Source organism: Pongo pygmaeus, chromosome 7 (assembly GCF_028885625.2).
Source record: "Pongo pygmaeus isolate AG05252 chromosome 7, NHGRI_mPonPyg2-v2.0_pri, whole genome shotgun sequence".
NCBI lineage: Eukaryota > Metazoa > Chordata > Mammalia > Primates > Hominidae > Pongo > Pongo pygmaeus.
The window spans coordinates 37,991,855-38,015,353 of record NC_072380.2 but is presented as its reverse complement, the minus strand read 5'-3'; the positions used below and the strand labels follow the sequence as shown (position 1 = coordinate 38,015,353).

The following is a 23,499-nucleotide window of genomic DNA, read 5'->3' as shown; positions in this document are numbered from 1 at the left end:
TATTTGCTTTTTTAATTTCTTCTCTTCCTCTTCCTGGGACATCAAGCATCCAATTTAACCTTTCATCCTCCCCTACTACCTAATCCTTGAAAAATACAAGTCCAAAATCATTTCATCACCAGTAATTGTCTTTAAATTTCTCCGATAATTTGCAAGGACAAAGGGGAAAAGAGAAAGATTAAAAAGCCAAATGCCCAGAGAAACAGATTTTATAAATAATCTAAAATCTAGTATACTTATTCACCATCAATGCCATCAAGCTTTTAAAACACCCTCATAGTCTGGAATAAATCCAAATTATGAGAAAAACATATATGGATTTAAAAATTGTTTCCTTCTGAGCCTACTGTGAGTCTTTTAGGGGGATAAAAAAGTAAAAAGTAAAATAGAAAATTACTGTTGCCTGGTTACTTAGCTCTAAAGAGAAATGGAGAAATAATGCCCATGTCCCATCCCAGTTTAAATGAATTCAGGTAGAGTAGCCCATGACAGCAAGCCCTTGGCAAACATGCCGTCACGTCTGGCCTTTGAAATGTCTATATAGATAGTAGAACCCTAGACCTAGGGAAGACTTAGGGAGGTTTCATACAGAAAGAATGACATTTAAACCATCCCAAACGGCACAGAGTCTTCACAATTTCTGAAGACCATCAGAGAAGAATATTTATTTTCTATTTGCAAGTAACTACTCCTCCCCATTTGAAAATTTAGCGAGCCTGATCTTAAGTAAATTCTTTACAAATCCTCCTTTATTCAAGCGAATTTCCTCCTTTTAGCTACCATTATGTAACTTTTATAATCGTGAAGTCATTAAATGTCCCTTCTGCCTTTTCTGGCATCAACCTATGAGCTTTATTTCTTAATTACTTTTTTTTCTTTTTGGTTTTAACATTTTCTTTCTAGCTTCTTCAAATTTTTTCATTTTTAAAATTGGAGACCAGAACTGGACAGTTCCTCTCAACAGGGCCAAATCAGGTTCTTTTCTTTGTTTCCTTTTTTTTTTTTTTTGAGATGGAGTTTTGCTCTTGTTGCCCAGGCAACAAGAGTGCAGTGGCGTGATTTTGGCTCACTGCAACCTCTACCTCCCAGGTTCAAGCGATTCTCCTGCCTTAGCCTCCCAAGTAGCTGGGATTTCAGGCATGCGCCACCATGCCCGGTTAATTTTGTATTTTTAGTAGAGATGGGGTTTCTCTATGTTGGTCAGGCTGGTCTTGAACTCCCGACCTCAGGTGATCCACCCGCCTCAGCCTCCCAAAGTGCTGGGATTACAGGTGTGAACCACCGTGCTTGGCTTCTTTTCTTTTCTTTAAACCAGGTTATTTTCTACAGAACATTTTTGTAGAGGTATGTATCCTCAATACCGTGTTTGCTGCATTGCAATGTTATTCCCTTCTTCTATGTGCTATCCCATTTGTAATCTTATTCCATTTTTTTTTCACGTGTTTGGCTTTCTGCTTAGTGGTTCCCATTTAATAGCTGTATGTTTTTTAGCTCGTTTCTCCAGATTGAAGTTTTTGAATACACACATGCAAGGTACAGTGTGAAAGCCCTTCGTATGCATTATTTCATATAAGCCACGCAACTCATTAATGAAGAAACTGAGGCTTAGAGAGGTCAAAAAACTTATTCAAGACCACACACCTAAGAAGTAGTAGAGCAGTGATTTGAACTTTGGCAGTCTAATTCCAGTAACTACACTCTTAACGTAACTATTCAATTGTTAAGATCATATTATTTGTGTAGCAGGCTCTCAAACCAACAGAAAAAGCTTGGGATCCCTGTTAAAAAAAACCTGAGAAAGCCTGGGCTAGGGTTGCCAGACTTAACAAGTAAAAACACAGGATACCCAGTTAAATATGAATTACACATAAGCAACAAATACTTTGGTATGAGTATGTCTCATGCAGTGTTTAGGACATGTAGTACTAAAAATTGTACATTGTTGAAATTCATATTTAACTAGGTATCTTATGGTTTATCTGGCAGCCCTAAGCTGGGCAGCTTTCCAGAGTAAAGACTGGGAGTTCGTCCACTGAACTGATATCAAAATGAATTTTGGTTCACTTGAAAATATCTTTGTCCTTTGGAGCAGAATTGCAGTGGTGTGTGAATTGTTTAAAATGATAAATCTCTATAGCACCTACCAAGAATTATGCCACGTTCACAAATTCTGTATCGATAATGGGGATAGATTTTCATCTTAGTTTATTTTTAGAGAGATCTTGTACTTAACTCACTAGTCGGGGATGTTTTATTTCTTTATGTCACCTAATGCTAACTATTGCTAAATTTCACTTTAATAAAAAAGTAGATACAAAGACTCATTTTACTTAGCAAGACTGCAAATAAAACTAAGACATAAATTCACATGGGACTGTTAGTATTGTCCAAAACAATTCCTCCAGCTATCAACCCACGGCAATCAATCCAGCAGTATCATTTATAGAATGATTACTAAAACAAGAATCATTTCTCAGTTACAAATGGGGTCATTAAGCCCTTGGGGCTCTTTGAAAGTAGAAGTAGTTTGACTACTTAATTATCAGTCTACACAAAGGCAGAAATAAAAAGGAATGGAAATACAAACACAAAATGATTGGTTATTACCTCTTTTATAAGGAAACAAGAAAAAAAAAAACAGTGGCTAGAAACAACAAAAAAGCAGTGGCTAGAACCCTACTGAATAGAGCTTAAAGAAGTACTGGTTACATTCACAGACACAGTAGCCACTAGCCAAGATATAGTTTATCTCCATCAAACTTAAATAGATAAAGTCAGTAAGTATGACCATCTTACTTTCACTATTTACTCTCTTTAAATAGTAAAAGTATCGGTTTGAAAGATACATAGAACCATAGGAACAGTGAATGATCATTTATAAAACAGCTCCTTTTCCTCAATCAATATATTGCTAAAATTATTTCAGTAACCCTCCCTTTTTATACGATCACAGATCCCTCCACATCTATTTTATTTTAGTTATATAAACATTATTAATAAACTTTGGTTTCCTTGCAAACATTCGGTCCTTATATTTTAAAAAGTGATTAAAAACAGTACTGAATATGAATCACTTCTGCAAAGTTTAATGAGTGAGAAACATTCAACCAAGGTGATTTTTCCTTGGAAAATCCTACAAAACTGAATTTTATAAACAGTTACTTATTTTGATAGACGTTCCATTTATAAATAGCAGCCATTACTTCACTGTCTACAAAATTGCAGGCTGTCACATTTTACATGTTTAGAATTCAAATGTTTTAAGATTAGATTTTCTAGTAAGAGTTAAAATAAAAACAAAGTTACACAGACAGATGGGTTAGTTGTCCTATGCAAATAAAACAGCTGATTTTCATGATTTTGCTATTTAGACAGATAAGAGACAACCATTGGATTGACACTAATGTGTAGGATAACATATTTTTTGTTTAAAGAGGAAATGATAGAAACTTGGGGTGGGGCAGCTGCAGCAGGACTTGACTCTACTGAGGCTCTTCTGTGCTCATGGGACAAGCTATCGCAGGATGTTAGTACCGGAGAGGCCCTCAAGTTAAGACCTGAGCAAAGTGTGCTATTCAGAGAAGCTGAGCTATCCCTGCTCCCGGTTCTACTGTGGTGAATTGGTGTTTTCTGAGGTCTAGGCAACAAGAGCTCAGAGTAGAAGGAGTAGACATTTTTGGGAAGTGGGATGCTGGGCATGTCGTGTTGCTCTAACAAGTGATTAATAGCATGGAAATGGGAGGAAGATGAATGTATTTTAAGTGGATACTCCCTATGCTAGTCTTGGGAAATGACCACCTTCTTTTCTTGAGACGGAGGCTTGCTCTGTCGCCCAAGCTAGAGTGCAGTGGCATGATCTTGGCTCACTGCAACCTCTGCCTCCCGAGTTCAAGCAATTCTCCTGCCTCAGCCTCCCAAGTAGCTGGGATTACAGGTGCCTGACGCCATGCCTGGCTAATATTTCTATTTTTCGTAGAGATGGGGTTTCGCATGTTGGCCAGGGTGGTTGCAAACTCCTAACCTCAGGTGATCCGCCTGCCTTGGCCTCCCAAAGTGCTGGGATTACAGGTGTGAGCCACCACGCCCGGCCAAGGGAAATGACCACCTTCTGAAAGGACTCTGGAGCACATTAAAATCCATCACTCCCAGGCACATTTTGTTGCCTGCGGAAAGTGTGCCCAGGACCGCAAGTCCCAGGAGTCAGAACAGAGAAGGGCAACTTTGAAGTAAGGGGAGCTAACACTGTATCTTTCTAGGCAGGCTCAATGCTCCCAAAACTCCTGAGCAAGCTGGCCCAAGCTCTGGGACCATTCCTTAAACCAGAAGTCTGGGCATGGGCCCAAAAAGAAGGCAGGGATTGCTGCCAGAAAGGACCATTCACAGATTCACCTAGGGAAGAGGGGTACAGGAGTTGGCGGGGGAGGTCAGCTCATAACAGGGCCAAGTCCTAAGCCAGAGGTGGTCATGGAGGGCACCAATATGCTTGCAAGTTAACTCCAGATAGCTGCCCTCCACTTAATTCTAGACACAACTCCTGGGCTATACAGGTTGGACACCCCCTACCCCTCAATCTCAGGATATAAGAAAAACCTTTTGTTCAAATTTCTCCCCATCCTGAATCTCCCAAGGTGACTCAAAATGTTCTGACCTAGTAATGAAAAAGAAAACCCTTTGAATGGATTTTGGCACAGCCATTCCAACCCGGGGACTTGGGCATGAACTCTGACTTGCTCCACACAGCTGTCTCTGGAGACTGAATGTTCAGCCTGACTTGTGTTGCTGCCTGCAGCCCTGGATTTAAAAACACAGGCTACTTAGTGAATAGACTCCTTTTATCACTAAGTCAGACCCACTCCCAGCACAAGCCACAGGCATTAAGACCAGGACATCTCTTGACTGATCGTTCCTCTTCCTCCACACGTGGTGTCAGACCTCTTCACTGCAGAATCTCTACAATAATAGAAAGACACTTCATCTCGAGGTGCACACATAACCTGTCAGGCAGGCCCTGCAGTGGCTAAGAAATAACAAGGATCCCACTCCAGCAGCTGTTAAGACACTTCAGTTGTTTGTCCCTGTCTTCTTGATGCTGAGTGGAACCAATGAACAGAATTTTTGAGAAGAAAAAGAAAAACAAATCACAGGATAGGTGAAAAGATGCCGAAATAATTGAGTGGTGGTGATCAAGCTCTGACTCTAGAAATGTAGTCAGAAACCACCACTCTGAGCCCTAGGGCAAGGAGCAAAGTGTATACAAAATCTTGCAAAACCTAGCACCAGTACTTCCTTATGAGGGCTCAAGAAAGCACACCTCTAAAATAACTCACACATATGCAGACACGAATGCCAGGAAGGTCAAACGTTCTCTGCAGCTGTTTCTTCACAGCTCTACTGGCAAACTCACAGGCACATATTTGCTCAGTTGCTGAGCCTCACCCACAGACATCTCCCACCTCGGAGGCAGAGGTGAGAACACTGGACTGCATTTTCCCAAGTAAGGGAAATCAAATGAGTTGGAGGTAACACTCTACATTTCTCCCTCTCCTTAATGATAGCATCCCTAATTAAGCCAGCCTCAAAGGATAAAATTAGTGTCTAGAGGTCAAAGGTCAAGCCCATGGTTTACAAATCTTATTGGAAGTCATATAAACTGCTTACCTGAAATAAAACCCCCCATCATCAGTCCCCACCCTCCCTTCCCTGGAAAGGGAGTGGATTTAAGTTCATTTCTTCTTTTTCACCACAGTAACTGGAAGACAGTCAGAGAAGGTAGTGGGGGAGGGAGGAACATTCTGATTCATCTTAAAAAATAAAGATCTGCTTAAGTATCATTTGCAGTCGTATCAAGTTTTTTTCAATTCTCCTTAGTGGCCGTCTCCAAGGGCTCATCTTCTAAGCCAAAGCTTAGCTTGTCAGCTAGCCCCTCAAACTGCTTGCTCACACTGCCCGCAGAGTCCATGAACATGTTAGGAATGTCTTTGCCAAAGTAAATCTTGCTGTTGGAAGCAATGGCCTTGTACTTCATCAGCTGCAGATATTCAGGGGTTAGCTTCAGCTGTTAAAAAAAAAAAAACAAAAACGTATGGAAGACTTAGGTTAAACCATATTAGAGAAGACGGGGGGTGGTGCCCCTTCAATTTTCCTATATTTATGCCCCTACCTAATTTTGTGGTCTCATTGTTACATTTCTGTAATAGACAGTCATCTCAGATCTTGGAGCAGAGGTGCAAAAGTTAAAAGTTTCCATGTTTAACACAAAATTAAACTAAACTTCTATCAAGGCATGTCCAAGGAGAAGGAAAGTACCCGCACCACACAGCACAGGCATCCTCAGTTCTGCCCATGAAGGGCTTTGGGTGGTGGCAGGCACTCAACACTGGTAACTCTCCTGCAATACAGACCCAGACCCAAAGACTCCTTTTTATCAGGCTGTGCGGGGTCTTTACCTTATTGGCTTCAGCTATTTTCATAGCAGTGTAGCACTCAGCATCTGCTTTTGCCTTCTCCCGGGCCAGAAATGCAGCATCTGAGGGGGAAGGAGTGCAGTGAACTTAGTGAAGTGCTAAAACTGAGTTCTTTGCAGGAAGTGCAGAGGCTATGGGAAGACTCTGTTTCCTCTGTGTTTTACATGCATTTTCCCCTATTGTACAAGTTGTTGTAAGGATCAACTAAGATGAAAAAGTGTTTTGAAAGCATCTCCCTATGACAAGGACAGCAAGTCTGTGGCTATGGCCCAAACATACATGTTGACAGCACTATGGAAGAAAGCAGTGTTAGCCAGAAGCGCTTCCTGTCTTACTTCTTTTGGAGATCCACGTCTGTGAAGCACAGCAGTGGGACCCTGCCTCAAGCTCTAGGCCAGAGCTCTCCACTCCTCCCTCTTGTGCTACACAGCAAAAGCAGGAAAGCTCAAAGGTGGCTCTAAGTACGGCCAGAGGTCGATCCACCCTAAAACTGAATGCCATGAACATAACATAGTTCAGTCCCTCTCCAACTTCAATTCCCTTTTATTTCCTCAATCATTTCAAAAAGGTCGTAATTAACAGTGATTAAGCTGGCGCGATTCTGAGAGAGAATTACACACCATGGTCCAGACCAACATGTGTTTGGATTAAGACCTATTTAATTCCTCTATGCAAGCCATATTCTTCCCTAATCAGCTCTGAGACTAGCTTTCTGTCAAGCTGATAGAAAATTTTTGATATTTACCTCCTTGTCTTGGGAATGGGCCAGCCTCATGTGAGTAATATATGTAGCAACATGCCTGGGAGAAAGGTCAGTCTGTGGGTGGGTTTTCACTGAGTGTCCTCAGTGTGACCCCACGTGGAAGGAACCTGCAGGCCAGCCAGGGTTCTGGCTGCTGTGGGGCCCCCTCAGCTGGCCTGAGCACTTGATGACATGTATTTGTGAGAAATAAAAACGTGTTGCTTTGCTAAGAGCTCCCTAATGAGGAGCCACTGATCTGTGAAATCCTAACTGGCTCCTCTATGGGCCCCTGCAAAGCCTGACAGGCCCAATAATGAGTATAATTAGACATAACACTTTGTAGCCTGAAGCTGGGCCTTGAGGTCCCAGTTGTGCCTTGGAATTTGCTTGAAACAAGCCACCCCAAGAAGTAAGAGGTGGGCAGTGGGAAGGAGGTGCCCGCTTAGGAGCGGGAACAGAAGGTGAATGATATTCAGAAAAGCCAGCAAAGAAAACCTCTCTCTCCAGCTCCTGTCTGACAGGTGCTGAAAATCTGTCTTCTTCAAACCTGGCTAAATATCTGCATAGACCTGGAGAACAGACTTTGAGCCCAAAACCGTGGCGCTGACCAACTTTGGAGCAGAAGTAGCTAAGGCAAGGGGGAGAGCCAACTGCTAAGAGTACACTCCCACTGCTCCAAGGCCCTGCTAGCCTGGGAACTCCAAGACAGCAGGGTCTACAGGACTTCCTTTTTCTCATGCCTAACAAAATCCTGGGCACATACTGGCACTCCAGCCACATTTGCTGAATGAACAAATGCTCTCTGAAGTAGAAAACAGATGCTAGCCTGGCCACAATAGCCTCAAAACTCAAGTCTCCACATGGAGAAAAGCTGCTGTTGCACAGAGATCATGACATCCTTGAGCACAGTTAAAGGGCAAAGGCAATGGCTCCCCCACGCACTGGCCACAGGGCGGGGTCTGAGGAGGACTCAGGCATGACTGCCACTTCTGCTTACCTTCAATTTCTGAAATCTTCTTCTCAGTCTCCTTCTCCATCACCTTCTGCCCGTAGGTAATCTCAGCCACCTGGGCCACTTTTTCTGCCTCTGAATAAATGATAGTGAGGATTACGGTTCTGGCATTTCAGAGTTTGATTAATTTCACCTTTCACCCGAGCTGAGTGTCCTGGTGGGCCAGCTTGGCTGGAGAGCCCCCAGAGGGCAGCTGTGAGGGCACACAAGGGCAGAGTGGGATATGCCAGTGAGCACAGTCCCCTTCCATCAGTGTGAGACAGTAACCGAGGAGACCTGGGCCCAACATAGGAAGCATGAGCTCTAACTTCACAAGGGAACTTCTCCCAAAGGAATATTCTGTAGGAATGAAGTACTCTAGTAGGGTTCTACCTGGCCCTTCACTATAGACAGGGGTCAGGTTGGTTGTTGATAATATGGTGCAGTGACTTAGAACACAGCTTCTAGAGCCAGTGTCCTTGGTTTGAACCCCAGTTCCACCCCTTACTTGCCATATGCCCTTGGGCATGGTATTTTACCCGTGCTTTGGTTCGATAAAATGAGGTTAAGGATAATACAGTACCTACCTCACACAGTGGTTGTGAGGGTTGACTTAACCCACATATTAAGTGGTTAGAAAAGTATATGGCTCACAGTAAGTGCTTAATTAAGTGTTAGCCATTATTATTAAGAATTAACAGGCTGGGCACGGTGGCTCACGTCTGTAATCCCAGCACTTTGGGAGGCCGAGGTGGGCAGATCATGAGGTCAGGTGTTCGAGGCCAGCTTGGCCAACATGGTGACACCCCATCCCTACTAAAAATACAGAAATTAGCCAGGCGTGCCGGCACCCGCTGTAATCCCAGCTACTCAGGAGGCTGAGACAGGAGAATCACTTGAACCTGAGAGGCGGAGGCTGCAGTAAGCTGAGATTGTGCCACTGCATTCTAGCCTGGGCGACAGAGCAAAACTCCATCTCAAAAGAAAAAAAAAAAAAAAAAAAAAAAAGAAAGAATTAACAGGTGGGGCTTCTTTCATTTAAGAGTTAAGTGGAAACTCAAAAAACTCATTACTCTTGGCCATGATCTGACAATTTCAACTTTGCTTCTGGGAGTCCACCTGCCACTCCTGTGCTGTGGAAGTGGTTTGGAGGACCATGGGGTCTCACCAGGCCTCAGCCTCCTTGCATTTTCCCACCACCCCCAGCCCTTCTGCCTGGAAAGGGGGATCACAGAACCACATTCAGACCAATGAGCGCCTTCTTCCGCTCTGTCTCTGCTTCCTTTTCCACCACCTTCTGTTTCTGGGCTGCAATGAGAAGCTTTGTCTTCTCGCTTTCCCTGAAGAGAAGAAAAAGCCATGAGGCAGCTATGGAAAACTCAGGAGCTTCACTATCCCCAGGAAAGTTGAATTCTTCTGCTGAAGAGAGGCAAACTCCCATTTCCTACTCCTCCTGGAAGGCTGTTCCAGGGCCCAGGTAAAAGCTGATCTGTTGTCGACAGTAACATAGCTCTTCTCCTCCCAAATAACTTATTTGTGGGAAATAAAACATAATTTAGTAAAATACACCTGCCTGTCCACTTACTGGTCTCTTGCTCCTGTCTCCACCTTGGGCATGAGTCACTGAACACAAACAAGGCCCCCTGGCCCTTTTCAAAACATCGCTGCTCTACAGGGATTATCCTGGGGTTCTCAATCACAGGCAGGGAGCCCCAGTGGTGGCCCTGACATGCCTGCTCAATCTTACAGTGCAGTGGGCTGTGGCAAATCCTCCAGCAAGGGGATAACCGAGAAGCTTGGCAGCTTCGGTTACCTCTGGGATGGGACGAGGTGGGAGGTGGGAGGCAGTGGTGGTCACAGCCCAGGCGGAGGGTATACTCACATCAACTCGTAGTTTCTGCGGATTGCCTCTGGTATGTTGGGCTTTGTTACCCGCACAGCCTGGAGAGAGATTAAAACAGCAGCTGATGGGAAAGTGAGGGTAGTGAGGGACACACGCAGCTCCCACTGGGCCTTGATCTTCCTGCACAAAAAGGACATCCCTTGGGAGAAGGGAAGCAGTGTCAGAGAGAGAGGGGCTGCTCCCATGCAGCAATGCTTACTTGAATGACCAGCCCAGGGGCCATGGAGGTCAGGTCCTGTTGCAAAGCCAGTTTGAGATTTTCATCAATCTGATCTGGAATAAAGAAAAGATGGAGAAAAAGGAGTTGTTACACTTTCTAGATGAGGGAGGGCAGGATGAGGGTAAAGTGCAAGCTCAATCACCAGCTCAAGAATGTACCTTCCCAAGGGAGTGTGCTTATCAAAGCCCACAAATCTAAAGATCCCCTGCCCAACTTCTGAAGCAGCCTGCGCAGGCAGCCCTCTACATGGTGAACGCAATCTGTGCCTCAAGATAAAACTCAACCTTTGTTCTGAAAATACTAACCATGCCCTACAGGGGGTGAGAGCTTAAAAAGAAAAAAAGGAAGAACAAACAATTCTAGCACATTTCTTGCGTGAGGCAGCAGCCTTTCCCTAGACAATAGCAGCAAAAGAGAAGGAAGGTTCACAGTTTCCACGAAGAAGGAAGGTGGAATGGCTATTTAGGTTTTGTGGAAAGAGCCGAGCACATTAAATCTAGTAATTTTAGAAGTTTCTAAAAGAAAAACAGACTTTGACGTCAAGGAGAGCCCCAAGGAAGACTGTTTCTATTAGGAACTCCATCAAACAACACAAAGGAAAATTAAAATTTACAGTTCTGGAAGCGAGCCCCAGGCTTTTGATGTGCTGTTTGCTTTGGTCCTGATTTCTTTGTCTGGAATTCACATGAGTTGTTTCACAGACAAATGTAGGAACAGCTGTAACTGACTCTCCCCCGGCCTTCCTTTCCAGCTGCAATCTCAGAACAGCAGCACCAAAGCTGCCTTCTCTGGCCTGGGCTTCTCAGGTTTTAGAATCCTCTTCCTTGCCTTCTGCCCATGAGATCCTCGATAAGATCCCGGAGGGGCTTAGAGAAAAAGACAGAGTGAAATCAGGCTGGGACTTGTACACTGCATCTCTCCTTTGCTGTCAGCTGCCATCTGCTTTAAGTGGTCCTTTCGTGGTCACCTGTGCTCAAATAAGAGCCTCTGAGGAAAAGAAAGTCTCCGTCCTTTTACTGATGCCAAAACGGAGGCCCATGGAAGCTGGCTAGTAGCAAAAATAACAAGCTTGTTCAACTGGTGGGCCTTGATTGTTAGGATTTTAAGACAGTACTATCAGTAAACAAGGGACGGTAACGTTTCTACATATAGGATGTGCTCTCACAAGCCTCTGAGCACCGAAGGAGAAATGCCATCAAGTTGGCACCTCACACCTGCTAAAGGTCAACCAATTTAACAGCTAGAACTAAATATTACATTTCATATTTTAAGTAATTTTAAGTAGAATACCAACCAAACTTTAAATGGCCCGTGTCCTCCATAAGTTAATAACGTCATTCATCAGACCAAATTATATCTCAGTCAAGGTGGCAACCTGTGGCCCTGAGCTAGTAGCTTACCGGAAAAATGTGAAATACTTTTCAAGTTGTTTTGGTAATATTGATATTTATATATTATGGAAATGTTGATAAATGCCATTTAAATTGTATTACTAAGGTAGTCGCAGGGAAAAGGCGCAAGGCGCGCTCGTGACGTCATTTCGGCGCGACCCTCTTCTTGGCGTAGTTTTCAGGTTGCTCCTGGAAACCATGCCGAAAGTAGTGTCTCGGTCAGTAGTCTGCTCTGACACTCGGGACCGGGAGGAATATGACGACGGTGAGAAGCCCCTCCATGTGTACTACTGTTTGTGCGGCCACGTGGTCCTAGTGCTGGACTGTCAGTTAGAGAAATTGCCCATGAGGCCCCGGGACCGGTCCCGTGTGATTGATGCTGCCAAACATGCCCATAAGTTTTGTAACACAGAAGACGAAGAGACTATGTATCTGCGGAGACCTGAAGGCATTGAACTACAGTACAGAAAGAAATGTGCAAAATGTGGACTGCTGCTCTTTTACCAATCCCAGCCGAAGAATGCTCCCGTTACCTTCATTGTGGATGGAGCAGTAGTCAAGTTTGGCCAGGGCTTTGGGAAAACGAACATATATACTCAGAAACAAGAGCCTCCTAAGAAGGTGATGATGACCAAACGGACCAAAGACATGGGCAAGTTCAGTTCTGTCACTGTGTCTACCATTGATGAAGAGGAAGAGGAGATTGAGGCTAGGGAAGTTGCTGACTCGTATGCACAGAATGCCAAAGTGATTGAAAAACAGCTGGAGCGCAAAGGCATGAGCAAGAGGCCACTGCAAGAGCTGGCTGAATGGGAAGCCAAGAAAGTGAAAATGAAGGGGACCTTGATTGACAACCAGTTCAAATAACCAGGCTTTTTTCTGAGCCCTAGACTGGAGGCAAGCATTTAGATCAGGAGACAAAGTAATTTCCTGATTACATAGACTGGTTCCTATTTATGTCCCAGCAGAAGGCTTTATGTTGTTTCCCACTGATTCTCCTACATGCAGTGAGGTCTTTAACTGAGTCCATTTGACCTGCTTTCTAGGAGATGAATTTTTCTCTAATTTTTTCTGTATTTAGGTTTTCTTTACTATTTTTTGTCCATTTGATGCAAACTTCTTCAGCTGTGTAGAAACTTTATGAATAGATCAGTGCTTGAGTGTCTCCGGTCTCTAAAGTGGCTGGTTTTATTCTTTCTTCAAAGTTAATAACATGTTTCAAGATTTTTGGACAAAATATTATGGTGTGTCATAGAGAAAAGCAGCGTGAATTATATTTAGGTATAGCAAGTCAGGTCCTTTGAAGTGACTCTGTCTCTGTTCTTAGAAGGGTTCTTGGAATTGGTTGTGGTTTGAATCTTTCTACTGTCAGAGGAGACCCATTAAAAGCCAGAATCTGCATAAAGCTTTCTTTACTTAACACGCTGAAGCTATAGGTGAGCCATCCCATGTCAGACTTTATACTCAAAGAAGGAAAAGCCAAATTGCAGTGAGGGGGTAGGACAGCTCAGATCTGAATGAAAACGGGGTCTGAATAAGTAACCCAAGGGAGCTGCCCTCTAGTCGGGCAGCTAGTATTGCTTTCTTGCATGGATACATGGGAGGGAGACATTATAGATTAATAAATGATAGTCAGATAAACAAAATGATCTGTTGTGTATCTTTTACTTTACATTTGCTATTTGCAGAGGAGCGTTGTATACATAGGTATTATTTTATGTCACACTGCTTCAGTGATACCTATATCCATGTGTTTGTATCCATGTTTTTATCCATTTAACTGCATTAAAAGGTGTTGGGACAGGAAAAAAAGTTGTATTACTAAGTACACACAAAGAGTTCTTCAGGTAAACTTCAAAGTATTAGATAATACTTTAATAACATGGGCAAAGAGGATGCGGCAGTGTAAGAAGTGATGAAAATTATGCAGCTTCATGTTTAAAGTCTGGGCTATGAGAGTCCTGAGAGAAGGAAAATATAGAAGAACCTTCTGAGTTGAAGGACCAGGACTAGAGACATGAGCTCCTCCTTTATGGATATGACAGATTCTAAGCTAAGTAGTGCTTGCTAGCAAGACTGAGATGTAAAAATAAAAAAGTTTCAAAGCAAATATATTTCCCCAGCTCCTCCATACAAGCAGCTGTACTTCACTAAGCTACCAAGTTTAGCTGTAAGAAAGTAAGAAGTTTTCTAATGAAAAACAACTTTGTATTTTAATTTCCTCTTCAGGGACATTAGGGATCCTTTGTCTTTTTTCAGTGCTTTGAAATGTTCATGTAATGTCACAAGTCCTAAGACAATGGCTAGGGAAAATTAATATTTTATACAATTCTATTAGTTTGAGGTTAAAAAGAAAAATCAATGGCAAATTTACCAACTTTTTCTTAAAAGCACAGTGAATCCAAAACCGATAAAAGACTACAAACCCTATAAAATGAATTTAGATTCATTTTCTACTGCAGAAACATTAAAAGTAATTTGGATGATTTCCTAAATCTTAAATGGTGCAAAAGGCGGTTTGCTTAATTATGATTGCTGGTGATGTGGATGAGTCCTCCTGTCTGCTATGAAAAATGTTCTTGCTCAGGGTCCCTTTTATGAAGATTCCTGGGAAAAATCATTTTCCAGTCCTAGTGTCAAGAACAGTTATACTATTGGTTAAAAATTCATTTACTTTTGGCATTGGCTATTAGAGAATTTCTGGCAGTGAGTTTAAACAGAATACTTGACTGCAAACAAGTTATAACAGTTACCCAACTGTGTCCTTCCTTTGCTGCTAAGTCAGGTTGCCTTTACTTTGAAAAAGGTAAAAAGGACAAAACATATCTACTCAGGCATGTGCAATCTTTTTGTTTAAAGTGTTTTTCTATTCGTTGCTACAGGTACAGAGTAAAAAAATAATAATCACAAAGGTTCTGAGAACTGGAAGGAGCTATGGTTCTCATCTCCCTTCTAGAATTAACTATGAATCATGTCTTTTTCGTCACCCATTCCTGGGGGCCCTCCGTTCAGTGTGGCATGGTGAGAAGAATGCTGAAGTAAGAGCCAGGAGAGGAAGGCTCCTGTTTCAGCCCCACTACTAATTGGCACCTGGCTCTGCGACTTTCTCGCTTTGGGTCACAGTACTCTCATCTTAAAATGAGGATGCTGGTCTGGACAATCTCTGAGGTTCTTCTAGAATGGACCTTGTCTTCATTACAGAATGATAGTTTAGGGACAGTGGGAACACATTTCCACTCCAGCCTTTGATTGAGGCCAGAAGTGAATACTCTACTCCACTATGATCCCTGTGCCCAAAGCTCCAGCCCTTAAGGATCTTGTTGCATTGCCATCAGCATTCTCCAGGAACTCCTTTGTGACCAGCTCCTGAGCACAAGATTCTTTAACATTTCCTGTCCATAAGTGACCATCACACCCCGCAGGCAGCCAGGCATTAGGCAGTGGAGAGACGCGGGGTTCCAGGAACCCTGCTTAAGCACGGCATGCTCAGGAGAGACTTTCTTACCAAACAGCTCAATGTAGACCTCTTGAAGCGTGTGCACACTGCAGAACTGGTTCAGTTCGTGGTGGATCTTGTTGAAGATGAGGGCCTTGTCATAGTCGGCAGTATAGTTCTTCACTATATCATACACTGAGAGGGAAGGAGAGGGCTTGGCATAAGAAAAGGCAAGACTCAAAATGCCCTCAGACACGGCAGCTCTCCTTTTCCAGGGTGCTACGACAGACACGGGAGTGGCATGCTGGGGAAAGTGAGCTGGTAGTGGGAATAAACTGTTAAGACGTACCTGCGTTCGGGACCAGGAAGTTCACCACTTCAATTCTGTCAAAGTAGATCATCACACCGCCACTATTGGAGGGAGAATGGACAAGAAGTCACTGGGAAGCCTTAGAATATGGTGCAGTCCCCCAGGGCGATGGCGTAAGATGTGGGGCTTGGCAGAAAAGGAGTAGAAGAGTTCACGGGAAGTTGGAAGGCAGCTTGTATCTCCAAGTGGGAGGTTCTGCAGGGCTCATGGCAACAACATACTCTCCCGAGAAATCACACTGCCTAGGAACATCTACACAAAGACACGAGTGAGACTTTTGGGGACCAGTACGAAAGAGTAACTCATATCTTTGGAATCAGCAATACCTTTTGATTAAAGTAATCAGTTGCACGGAGAAGACTAAGGAGGGTCAAGGTGAAGTTTTCAGAACTTAGAAGGTTACTGTGGAATGTTATGATCAATGTTTCTTAAACTGTCTTTGCTATTACTTTAGTGTCACACTCCCTTTGCCCTCAAATATTTATTATAAAAAGATTTCAAACATAGAGAAGCTGAAAGAATAGTACAACTAACATCCATATCCAGACACCTGAATTCAACACTGATAACATTTTACCTTATTTATTGACCTTTTTTTTTTTCTGAACATTTCAAAGTAAGCTGCAGTTAGGATACTTTACTCCTTTACTTTGGTGAGCACTGTCTAAGAATAATCATTCTCCTACACACTCATGATATCATTCCTAAGACTAAGAAAATTAGCAATAATTCTGTAATATCACCTAATACCCAGTCCTTATTCGGATTTCCCCAACAGTTTGTGTTATGGACTGACCTGTGTATGCCTTGCCCCCAGATTCATATGTTGAAGCCCTAACCCCCAATGTGACGACTGTATTTGGAGATTAGACCTTTAAAAAGGTAATTAAGGTTAAACAGGTCATAAGGGTGGGCTGTGATCCAAAAGGTCTGGTATCCACCAAAGACCTTTTTCTCTCTTTTTGCACACACAGAGGAAAGGCCTTGTGAGGACATGACAAAAAGGTGGTCACCTGCAAGCCAGAAAGAAAGGTCTCACCAAAACTACCCCTGCTGTTACCCTGATCTTGGACTTTGGGCCTTCAGAATGGTGAGAAAATATCTATTATTTTAGTCCCTTGGTGTGTAGTCCTCTGTCATGGCAGCCTGAGTGGACTCACATAGTTCCCGTCGTATCTGTTATAGCTGTTAATTTTGAACCAGGTTCTAATCAATGCTCACCCTTGCTTCTGTTTGTTTCTTGTAAGTCTCCGTCCAATCCAGCATCCCTCTAAATACAACCACTTTGTGAAGAGATCAGGCCTGCAATCTTGTGGGATGTTCCAATTCCGGATTTGTCAGAGTGTTTCTTTGTGGTATTCTTTGTTACTCTATCCCAGTTTAAACTCTCTTTGCTTTCCAGTGGGACCGCTGTAGCAGTGTTCTCTTCAGATCTCTTTGCCCTGAAGGTCTCCCCTACCTTTATGATATTCTCTTTAGTTATGCGAAAGTTATCTTCTTGTATCAGGTCATTTATCTGCTAAAAACCTTTGTGCATCCTCACTTCTTTTTTTGTTTTTAACATTAAAATTTTATTTTCCAGTGTTTAAATTCAGAGGTACATGTGCAGGATGTGCAGGTTTGTTACATAGGTAAACGTGTGCCATGGTGGTTTGCTGCTCAGATCATCCCATCACCTAAGTATTAAGCTCAGCATCTATTAGCTATTCTTCCTGATGCTCTCCCTCTCCCCACCCCCTATCCACTGACAGGCCCCAGTGTGTGTTGTTCCCCTCCATGTGTCCATGTGTTCTCATCATTCAGCTCCCACTTATAAGTGAGAACATGTGGTGTTTGGTTTTCTGTTCCTGAATTAGTTTGCTGAGGATAATGGCTTCCAGCTCCATCCATGTCCCTGCAAAGGACATGATCTTGTTCCTTTTTATGGCTGCATAGTATTCCATAGTGTATATGTATCACATTTTCTTTATCCTATCGTTGACGGGCATTTGGGTTGATTCCATGTCTTTGTTATTGTGAATAGTGATCCTCACTTCTTTTTTTTTTTTTTTTTTTAAAGACGGAGTCTCACTCTGTCACCAGGCTGGAGTGCAATTGCGTGATCTCGGCTCACTGCAATCTCTGCCTCCCAGTCATTCCCCTGCCTCAGCCTCCCGAGTAGCTGGGACTACATGCGTGCATCACCACACCCAGCTAAATTTTTGTATTTTAGTAGAGACGGGGTTTCACCATGTTGGCCAGGATGGTCTTGATCTCCTGACCTCATGATCCACCTGCCTCGGCCTCCCAAAGTGCTGGGATTACAGGTGTGAGCCACCATGCCCGGCCGATCCTCACTTCTAATAGAGTAAGTGCAAACTCCTTATTACATACAGCATTCTAGCCCCTCCTGAACCTTCTATGATTTCCTCTACTGCACTCCATCACCTGGTCAAATCAATATAGGGAGCTACGAGACAGGGAATTAACCAAGAAAGGGTGCCTCCCTTTTCACTGTCTCTTCCTGCAGCCAGCCAGCCAGCTAGCCTTTTCTCTGACTTGTTTGGGCTTAAAAGCTTTATTCTGGGTACCTTACCTAGTCCCACAAGGTACATTCTTCACCTCATCTGTCTGGAGTGTGGTCTGGAAACAGAGGAAACATAAAGTGCTAGAAGATGGGCAGTGACAAAGTAACTTACTTTTCAGAATCCTAAATGTCTTTGTCCTGGAATAACTGTTTGGGTTGAGCATTGCCTTCATTAAACATGATTACCCCACCTAATCCCCCTTCCTCACAGGGTTGCTAAGCCAAGCAAAGGCCCCTGCCCCAGCCTCACTATAAGTGAACCACCACATGAACAAGCTGAGTAATAATGGTTTAGTGAAGACGACACTGGATTGGGCATCTTAAGACTTGTGCTTGCTTCTACCTCTTCTATTTATGGTAGGCACGGCTTTATGTTCCAAGACCCCCAGTGGATGCTTGAAACTGGGGAGAGTACCAAACCCTATAACACATACCTATGATAAAGTTTAATTTATAAATTAGGTACAATAAGTGATCAACAATAATAAAATAGAAGAATTGTAACAATATACTGTCATAAAAGTTATTTGAAGGTGGTCTCTCTCTCTCTCAAAATATCTTATTGTACTGTAGTCACCTGTTTTCAGACCATGGTTTATTGTGGGTAACTGAGCCTGTGGAAAGTGAAATAGTGGATAAGGGGGAGGGCTGTTGTACTAGTTTTGAAACAGCAGATTACTTATTTAACCTATGTCAGACCCTAGCACATGCTCAGCCCATTCTCAGGATTACTACAAGACTCAAATGAGACAATGTACCTGAATGCAGTTTGAAAGCCACAAAGCCTGGTAAACAGCACAGGAAACTTACAGGGAAAATGCCTAGCAGGTATCCCAAGACATTCTCCTGGGTCAGTGTAAAGTGTAAAATCTTGTTATTCTTCTTAGCTGGACATACTTCAGAGATGGCGAGTCTAACTTAGCCAGGCTTTAGATCTGCCACAACTAACCTCACTCCTATTTTAGATGTCACCTCCCCTCACTTAGTTTAACTCCTCTCCACTCACTGCAAAAATTATGTTCATATTTCTGAATTCAAATAAGAATCAGCAAAATTACTATGTTTTCTTTCCATCTAACATGGTAGCTTGTGATTTAAAACATACACACATAAACTCTGACTTTTCTTTCCATATACTCAGAACAGGTTCTTCTCTGGCTCTATCTTGAAAGAATAATCCCCAGCCTCGTTTTATATATATATATATATATAAAATATATATATTATCCTTATATCATTCTCTAGAATGGCATTTTACTCATCCAATGGCTAAATAATTTCAAATCATGCACTGGTTAACAGCCCAAGTTTGCAGTCATCCAACCATACCACAGAGGCCAAGCATACCTGCACAGACTTATATGATGTGATGAAAGGGAGCATGAGATGGAAACCAGGGCCGCTGGTCGAAGTCAGCAGGGCACCGCCTCTGCAGAGGAGAGGGAAGAGAGAGGCAGCTTCAGTTTGGCAAGAAGGCTCTGTTAGATCAATATCATGAGGGTCAACTTTCCCTTCAGCCCTATAAACATATAATAGAGAGTGACATGTGCTGCAGCCATGGCCACAGATCCCTTTCTTCCTCTCAGCTAGATCCTAATATTCTAGGAAGCCTGATGGTAAAACATAGAACTGTTGTTCATGCTTTTGCAAGGAGAAAAATAGGCACACAGGCTAAATGGAATAAAGACGGCAGAATCCACTAGTGCAGTCCCAGCGCTTTGGGGGGCTGAGGTGAGAGGATTGCATGAGCTCAGGAGTTTGAGACCAACCTGTTTCAAATAGCGAGACCCTGTCTCTACAAAAAAAGAAAAGGAAAAAAATTAGCTGAGTGTGGTGGTTGTATGCCTATAGTTCCAGCTACTTGGGAGGCTAAGATGTAAGAATTGCTTGAGCCTGGCAGGTTAAGGCTGTAGTGAACCATAATTGTGCCACTGCACTCCAGCTTGGGCAACAAAGCGAGACTCTGTCTGAAAAAAAAAAAAAAAAAAAAAAAAAAGACAGCAGAATCCATGGGTATACTTAGATAAGAGGAAGTCTGGCCAGGCGCGGTGGCTCACGCCTGTAATCTTTGGGAGGCTGAGGTGGGTGGACTATGAGGTCAGGAGTTCAAGACCAGCCTGGCCAACATGGTGAAACCCCATCTCTACTAAAAATACAAAAATTAGCCAGGCGTGGTGGCAGGCACCTGTAATCCCAGCTACTTGGGAGGCTGAGGCAGAGAATTGCTTGAACCCGGGAGGCAGAGGTTGCAGTGAACCGAGATCTCACCTCTGCACTCCAGCCTGGGCAACACAGCGAGACTGTGTCTCAAAAAAAAAAAAAAAAAAAAAAGATAAGAAGAAGTCTGTTTTACTTTGTCATATCTGTTGGGCTTGTGGCAATCCATTAGGGCAGTTAAGTCCAGTAATATGGTTATCAACTACCTGCACTAATGCTGGAGTTCAATGACATGACCAACCAAAAGAATAATTTGAAGTACTTTATAAACAATTGAAATATATGTTTTGGCAATAGAGTTACCTTTCTAATCAAGTTATATGTAAACGATAAAGTTAAAAGCCTTTTTGGGGAACATGTAAGCAGATGATGGGGAGAAAGAATTAAAGGAGAGAGGAATTCCAGTCAGAGTTTTAGAACTTGCTGTTAGCAATCCAGAAATAAGCATCACAACAGCACATATAAGAAGAGTTCATAAAGACATACAGCAAAACACTTGGTCGTGGAGGTTACTAAAAAGAAAGCAACCCAAGACTTATAAGTGCTTCCTTGCTTTATATTATGCAAAGAATTAAAAAAATAAAATAAAATAAACAGTGACATAATGGGTTCCTTTATTGTAGGAACAACTATCCTAAGGCTTGCTTTGATTGACATAAGTCAACCTGCAGGCTCTTTCATTTTTCTTGAAATGTTAATATTATTTTATTTTTAGAGACAGGGTCTTGCTCTGTCACCCAGGCTGGAGTGCAGTGGTGTCATCATAGCTCACTGCAGCCTCAAACTTCTGGGCTCAAATGATCCTCCCACCTCAGCCTCCCAAATAACTGGGATTACAGGCACGTGCCGCCATGCTCGACTAATTTTTTACTTTTTGTAGAGATGGGCTCTCACTATGTTGCTCAGGCTGGTCTCAACCTCCTGGGCTCAGGTGATCCTCCCACCTAAGCCTCCTGAGTAGCTAGGACTACGTGTGTGTGACACCACAGCCGGCCAATTAAAATTTTATTTTTTATTTTTTTTTTTAGAGATAGGGTCTCACTATGTGACCCAGACTGGCTGAAATGTTAATTTTAAAGGAGCATCCCAAATTAGCAGAGTAGGCTACCTTCTCAAGTTGCCATCGAGAACTGGGACTTAGCTGGCTTTTGTAAAGGTAACCTAGCAGTGTAGAGCTAAGACTGCCAGAGGGATGTAGAGCTAAGACTGCCGGAGGGTTGTAGAAGAAAAGAGTATTTTAGGGATGATCAATGAGGAGCACCAGTTTCCTTTAGATTTTGTCTCTAAATCTATATACACATTTATTAATCACCACCCATGGCATCATCTTGGACTACTAAGCGAAGTTCTAAATTTACATATATACGTGTGTGTGTGTGTGTATTCTCTTTCCCGTGGTTACTGACATAAAAAGCTCCATCTGAAAAGGCTCCCCTATTCAAGGAAATATAAACAGAGATGTTCAGCAGAATCTGCTAGGAAAGCAATGACCAAGAAAGGGAGCTATTTAACAGGAAGTTGCCGGCTTCTCCCTGTCTCTGCCTTACCTGTAATATACCCCAATATGTCCCTCTTCTATCTTGTGCACAGCTGAGAAGAGAGATGCACAAAAGAAACTGGAAGCCACAGCCACAACTGCTCCCAACTGAGCCATCAGTGAGCCTTTATCCTAGGGAAAAGACACGGGAAAATGTGTGTGGTCCAACGTGCAGGAGAAAAGGCCACAACAGCGAGAGGACCTCACCAAGCTGAGCTCCCTGCGAGGGACTCATATCCAGCCTGGTTTCGTGTGAACACAAGGCTAGATCTACAACTCGCTTCCTCCTCGTTCTCAGTCAACGTTCCCCTTTCTTTAACTGTAAAATTAGAGCCCCCACCGCACTGAGGAAGCACTGGCTCCGGATACAGCCGTTGCTCAAGGGAGAACCCGTGCCAGCTGGGTAGGGTTCAGAACACAGCCTTGTCTTCCTGTGAACACGAATGTGCTGTCACTGAACCTTTCATACTAGTAGTAGGGAAGAGAGGCAGCTGCAGTACTTTGGCCCAAATTACAGAGGATGCCAAATGACAGGCAGTTGTGGCTATGTAATTCTGGTCAGAGTCTCCCACTCCTAATTGCCTGCAGTTTCAAAGGAAACCATTATTTACTCCTTTCAGATGCTGGAGTGGCAGAGCCAGCAGGCGAGCAGTTTCAAGGTAGGATTCGCTGGCCTCGCATCCACCTTCCCAGTTATTCCTTTGGCCCTAAACAGGACAGGGCTCTGAACAAGCCTGAAGCCACACTCCCCCCCATATACTTTGGCACTTTGCACCTGACAGATCCCCAAGCCCGTGGTCAGAGAGAAAGGCAGTGTCCCAAACTGCGAGCCTCTGGGCTCCTCGGTCCAACCGCGTTCAGGCACCAGGACGCGGAGTTGGATCCTGAACGCTGAATGATCTGGAAGTATGGTGACTGACTGCAAAGTTCAGCTGTGCGTGCGTGGGCCCGTGAGCGCAGGGCGTGGATTCTGCCTCCCAGGTCTAACGTAACCGGGGCGCGGACATCTGCGAGGCGCTTATTTTACCGTGGCGGCCTCCGGCTACCGATCTGCAGTTGCGTCCTTTCCTGCCACTGCCCTTCCCTCCCCGAGGTCACTCGCGCCCCTTCCCCGCCCCGTTCCGAAAGGGTCAAGCGCCCTGGTCTGGGGCTGCGGCTCCAATAGCCTCCGCTCGGTCCCCCTGCGGCTCGCAAGGAGAGGACGCGACAGAAAAGGGTTTCTGTCTCTCCAGGAGCGGGCCGGCTGAGGGAGAGAAGCTGCTGGGACTGAGATTCCCAAAGGTGACGGGTCAGCCCCGACCCGGAGCGGCAGCTAGGCCCAGCGCGCGCACGAAGGGGCGGGGGCCGCGTACCAGGCTGTCCCTGCAGGCGCTCCGTACTCGTCCGAGCCCACGAGCAAGAAAACCGTCACACCCCTCAGCACGCGACTTCCTTCCGGGCCGGCGCTTCGATGACGCCATCAATTCACGCGAGACGACCACACCCCCGCCCCGCGCTCGCTCTGCGCCCCGCCCCCTCGCGCTCCCAGCGGTCAATGGCCGTAGCTGGCCGCCAGGGATCGCCCGCGACTTGGTCCGTGTGGTCCTGGACCTCGGTCTTGGGTATCCGGCCTGGGGCTGGGGATGAGGACGGTATAGGAGGGAGCTCTCCGAGAGCGAGCGG

The 23,499-nt window shown here is 44.1% G+C and overlaps 2 protein-coding genes across 4 annotated transcripts; one reads left to right on the top strand and one right to left on the bottom strand.

Annotated features, from left to right (window-relative positions):
- Positions 1-2,596: 2,596 nt before the first annotated feature.
- Positions 2,597-23,297, bottom strand: ERLIN2 (ER lipid raft associated 2). Of its 3 annotated transcripts, none has more exons than XM_054498837.2 (12): positions 23,190-23,297; positions 21,848-21,969; positions 19,431-19,512; positions 18,093-18,139; positions 15,497-15,558; positions 15,217-15,342; positions 10,300-10,373; positions 10,080-10,138; positions 9,446-9,537; positions 8,204-8,293; positions 6,447-6,526; positions 2,597-6,055 (listed from the first exon to the last, which is right to left on the bottom strand). In XM_054498837.2, the coding sequence occupies exons 1-12, from the start codon at positions 23,295-23,297 to the stop codon at positions 5,855-5,857; spliced, it is 1,143 nt and encodes a 380-aa protein (XP_054354812.2). In that variant the 3' UTR covers positions 2,597-5,854. The 3 variants fall into 3 exon arrangements, with proteins under 3 accessions (XP_054354812.2, XP_054354813.1, XP_054354811.1); XM_054498838.2 differs by lacking the exon at positions 23,190-23,297 and adding an exon at positions 22,865-23,168; XM_054498836.2 differs by lacking the exon at positions 23,190-23,297 and adding an exon at positions 22,613-22,856.
- Positions 11,871-13,357, top strand: LOC129042621 (STING ER exit protein-like). The gene has a single exon (XM_054498843.1). The coding sequence runs from the start codon at positions 11,910-11,912 to the stop codon at positions 12,576-12,578; it is 669 nt and encodes a 222-aa protein (XP_054354818.1). The 5' UTR covers positions 11,871-11,909; the 3' UTR covers positions 12,579-13,357.
- Positions 23,298-23,499: the final 202 nt, after the last annotated feature.